Raw genomic sequence first — 5,316 nt, forward strand, 5'->3', positions numbered from 1 at the left:
TACTCAACCCAGCGCCATTAAAAAACCTCACCGACCCATCCAAAAGTGTCTTCTACACACTCAGCTTACACCGCATCACCAACCTCAGCCAATCACATTAACCCCTTGCTCAGAATCATAATTCCATGCCTAACTGCCTCTAATCCTCGTAGACAAAAGCTCGATTTGAACCTAGATCTTGGAATGATGGGTTTCGTTTTCTGCTCTCAGAGAAGAAAAGGGAAAAAGAAGGAACAAGAAGGAACAAACATAGAGGAGCAACGAGAATATAAGATGTATTCTCTCTCCTGAATTAAAAAATTGATATTTCGTTCAGGTGTCAGCTTTTTTTTTTTACAATCAAACACACACATACCAAACACATTTTTATGTTTTTTGAATACTGAAACATGTTATTTAAACCATGATACCAAACATATTTTTTTGTTTTATAAACGCTAAACACACGTTTTTCAACAACACCTTTTAAACCACAATTTTCACATCTTTTTAAACAACAATTTTTGAACTCCATGACCAAACGGTCTCTAGAAAACTTCACCAGTACTGTGCACCTTTGACGTAATAGTCATTCCATAAGTATAAATGCTTATGATGTGTGAGAAATTTCTTAAATCATTGTGACTGTCATTCCTAATATTTTTATTTTGCCCACAAATTACTGGCTCCCACATATTGGTTGTCCTTTGTGATTCCTTCGTTGGCACGCACTCATAATTAATTAAAGGTCTAATTAACGGGTGGCTTTGAGTATTTATTAATTGATTATTCAAAGAAAATTTTGATATTCTCTTTATAGGAAACATAAATAATTGTCAATTATTTTTTTATTTTCTCATCCAAACTTTTCACGTTATAAAAACACTTTGTTAGTGAAGGCAGCTCTAATCACTGACAATGAAAGGTAATGACACAAATTAACGGCAAAATTTGAGTGTTTGACGACTTGACGATAGTGGTTGCTCCACCCACGTCAACTGACCCCAAGGTTTTTTTTCTAAATTTCTATTAAAAATTCATTCTACTTGACGGAGACTAGAAATCGATCGTTGACAAGACCTGCGATTAATCGTCGATGAGGAAGATGACATATCCTGCGTCCTTGTAGTAGACGAACATAGGGGCAAGACCCCGTCATCACAGTCAACGCGGGATTCGTGCATTAATAGCACACCTGAACACCCACCGGATAGCTGTCCTTCCCTAATTACACCAGGAGCCGTTACGAAAGCAAGAGCGGCGCAACAGTCATCCGTTACACCATAACTGAGGCAATCATTGTTCAATAAATGCAATGGTCAGGAGAGAAACGTTCAACCCAGCATTTAACGAACATAACTACGCCAACCCAGGGAAGGGTATAAAAAGAGAGCCCGGTGCGAAGAAGAAGGTAAGAGAACAATAGCTAAGAAATAGCAATCTGTGAACAAATTGAGTTTGGATTGTGTAATCTGACTTAAGCATCGGAGTATTCCCAGCTGACCTCACGCCGGCGAAGGTACTTTCTTTGCTTCTTTCTTGTATTGACCACAGGTCCGGAAGTCGTCCATCACTTTGACGAGGAACATACTGACGAGGCACATTTTCGGCTTCATCAGTTTGGCGCCGTCCGTGGGGATCGACCATCGTGCTCCTACCGATAAAGTTCCGGTCTAGAGATGGACGGCGAAGCAGTAACACCTCCTGATCCTGTGGTGATGGCCTAGCAAATCCAGGCTTTGATAGCAAATGTACAGGAGTTAATGAAGCACAACGACGAACTGAAGCGACGAGCCCATCTGGAGGGGAGTAACACTTCGCTCATCGGCGAAGTCGAAGCAAGCACGACGAAGAAGCTAGCAGCCCTGCGAATAGCAAGGGAAAGAGTGTGATGAAGTATACTGGACAGTCCGTACTTGGCAATGGTAGTTTGATGCAAAATCTAAGGAAAGAGCTCGATGAAGTAAAAAATGCTATGAAGGGAAAAACGGCAATGAATTTGGATGGTATGCTGAAACGGACTGACTTGCCCTTCACATCCAGTGTCTTGGAGTGCCCTTTGCCTCCAAAATTCTGTCTACCACAGCTAGAATTCTATGATGGTACAAACGACCCTCTTGATCACATAGGAGCCTTCAAAACCATCCTAAATCTGCAACAAACCCCGGACGAGGTTATCTGTAGGTCGTTCCCGGCCACACTTAGAGGAGCCACAAAAGTTTGGTTTTGCAAATTGCAAGCGTCTTCCATTGAGAATTTCGAGCAACTTAGTGACTCTTTTTTTCGCCATTTTATCGGCGGACAGCGGCACAAAAGGCCAACCTCTTACTTGCTGACGGTAAGACAACAAGAAGGAGAGAGCCTGATGGATTATGTAAAGTGGTTCAATAAGGCCGTATTAGAGATCGATGAAGCTAACGACCAGGTCATTATGACGACTTTCCAGGCAGGGCTTAACAATCCCGACTTTATCTTTTCGTTGGGCAAGACACCACCAACCTCCATGACCGATCTGCTGTTTAAAGCTCAGAAGTATATGAACGAAGAGGACGCCTTCACGGCCAAAGGCTTGATGGGAAAACGAAAGAAGGACGGGACCAGTGAGTCTCATGGAAAGAAAAGGGATTGCAAGGACTCGTACTCGAACACAAAAGCTAGCAAAAGCAGTCTTGATGCCCCTAGGAAAAGAACGAATTTCACGCCGTTGGTTATGCCCGCTGACAAAATATTGATGCAGATAAAGGACGAGCCAGGGTTAAAGTGGCCTAAGCCATTGAGCACGTCCTCAAGGAAATATGACTTAAAGAAGTATTGCCGTTTTCACAAGGATCATGGTCATTACACTGATGAATGTCGTGATTTGAAAGAACAAATAGAAGAGTTGATTCAGCGTGGAAAGCTTCAAAAGTTCGTGAAAAGGGACCATCAGCCTCAACTCAAGACTGAAGATAAAAATCATGACGACGCAAAAGGCGACAAACGAGATCATCCAAAGCAAGTCGTGGGAGAAATACGAACAATAGCTGGGGGGCCGGTATCATGAGGTTCATACAAGTCTTTGAAGAAGACGTACTACAGACAGATCAATAGTGTCCATATGAAGCACCCATCCCAGAAGTATCGACGGTCGTATGATGACGACATCACATTTTCTGAGAGGGATGCGAGTGGAATAAAGCAACCCCATGATGATCCACTTGTCATCACTTTGGAGGTGGAAGGATTCGCCACGAAAAGGGTGCTAGTGGACAATGGAAGCTCAGCAGATATAATGTATATGACGGCCTACCAACAGCTGAGATTGGATCCCAAGAGGCTCAGATCCTTTATTTCTCCCATGGTCAGTTTTAGTGGAGATAAAATTTACCCAAGGGGAATCGTCACGCTATCCATTACAGCCGAAACATACCCAGCACAGGTGACAATTCAAGCAGACTTCTTGGTCGTCAATTGCCCATCGTCCTACAATGTCATCCTGGGACGGCCCACACTGAATAAGCTCAAAGCAGTAACGTCGACCTATTGCCTGAAGGTGAAGTTTCCGACTCCAAATGGGGTAGGTCAGATATGTGGAGATCAACTGTTGGCAAGGGAATGCTACCAAGCAGTCCTAGCCTCAAAAGAAAGCCACGCGTGGGTAGTGGAAGAAGAATCAAAAGAATCATCCCAAGAGCTAGAAGAAGTACACCTGGTAGATGGGGAGATAACGAAGGTGACAAAGGTAGGGACAGGGCTAAGTACCGCTTTGAAGAGCAAAATTGTGGAGTTCCTCAAGCAGAATCTAGATGTCTTCGCTTGGACCCACGAAGATATGCCAGGGATAGAAAACGAGGTCATAGAACACAAGCTGAATGTCGATCCTGCCAAAAAGCCCGTCCAACAAAGACGACGAACTTTCGCCCCAGAGCGAAACAAAGTAATTATGGAGGAAGTAGAGAAGCTTCTGACAACTAAATTCATTAGGGAGGTATATTATCCAGAATGGCTGGCCAACGTCGTCATGGTGAAGAAGTCCAACAGGAAATGGCGCATGTGTGTAGATTTTACAGATCTTAACCGAGCCTGCCCTAAGGACAACTTTCCCCTCCCTAGGATTGATCAGCTAGTGGACTCAATAGCAGGCCATGAGTTACTAACTTTCATGGATGCGTTCTCAGGCTATAACCAAATCTGCATGAGTGAAGAAGACCAGGAGAAGACTGCATTTGTTACTAGCCAAGGATTATATTGTTACAGGGTCATGCCTTTCGGTCTGAATAATGCAGGAGCTACGTACCAAAGGTTGGTAAACCAGATGTTCTCGAGGCAGATCGTACGAAATATGGAAGTTTATGTCAACGACATGCTAGTGAAGAGTAGAAAAGCCGAGCAACACCTAGACGACCTCAAGGAGGCTTTCGATGTATTAAGGAAGTACCAAATGAGGTTGAATCTAGCCAAGTGTGTATTTGGGGTGTCATCTGGCAAGTTCTTAGGCTTCATGGTCTCACAGAGGGGTATAAAGGCCAACCCCGAAAAGGTCAAGGCCATATTAGATATGACGTTACCGAAGAGTGTGAAAGAAGTCCAGAGGCTGACAGGACGCATAGCAGCCTTGAACAGGTTTGTGTCTAGAGCGACGAACAAATGTCTCCCATTCTTCAAGACTCTGAAGTAGGTCTTCCATTGGACAGACGAGTGCGAAGCAGCTTTCCAAGCTCTCAAAAGCTACTTGTCAAAGCCACCGTTGTTAAGCCCGTCCGTTGAGGGGGAAGATTTATTCTTGTACTTAGCTGTCTCTGAAACAGTAGTAAGCTCGACTCTTATTAAAGAAGAAGTCCAAATTCAAAGACCAGTATACTACACCAACCAGGCTTTCTAGGGGGCAGAAGCAAGATACCCCAGAATAGAGAAGCTAGCCTTTGCTCTGATCGTTGTGTCAAGGAAGCTTTGTCCTTACTTCCAAGCGCACACAATACTGGGACCAACCACTACGAAGGCCATGGGTAGACTAGATGTAGCAGGAAGAATGGTTCAATGGGCGGTAGAACTAAGCCAGTTCGATGTTGACTACAAGCCCAGGACAGCAATCAAAGCCCAAGCACTAGTAGATTTCGTTGCTGAATTCACTACAGCTGAGCAAGGTCCAGGGTCAGAACACTGGACCATACATACAGACGGGTCAGCAGCATTGGGCATAGGCGGAGTAGGCGTGATTCTCTCTTCTCCAGAAAATGATGTCATCAAGTATGGGGTAAGACTCCAATTCCCTGCGACAAATAATGAAGCAGAGTACGAAGCTGTTCTGACGAGCCTGCGAGTGGCAAAAGCTATTGGAGTAAGAAGCCTGACATTGAA

The 5,316-nt window shown here is 44.1% G+C and overlaps 1 protein-coding gene across 1 annotated transcript; it reads left to right on the forward strand.

The window, feature by feature from the left end:
• Positions 1–1,972: 1,972 nt before the first annotated feature.
• LOC112007447 (uncharacterized) lies at positions 1,973–3,022 on the forward strand. The gene has a single exon (XM_024039790.1). It carries the CDS (start codon positions 1,973–1,975, stop codon positions 3,020–3,022), a length of 1,050 nt encoding a protein of 349 aa, XP_023895558.1.
• Positions 3,023–5,316: the final 2,294 nt, after the last annotated feature.

Source organism: Quercus suber, unplaced genomic scaffold, assembly GCF_002906115.3.
Source record: "Quercus suber isolate HL8 unplaced genomic scaffold, Cork oak 2.0 scaffold_469, whole genome shotgun sequence".
Classification (NCBI taxonomy): domain Eukaryota; kingdom Viridiplantae; phylum Streptophyta; class Magnoliopsida; order Fagales; family Fagaceae; genus Quercus; species Quercus suber.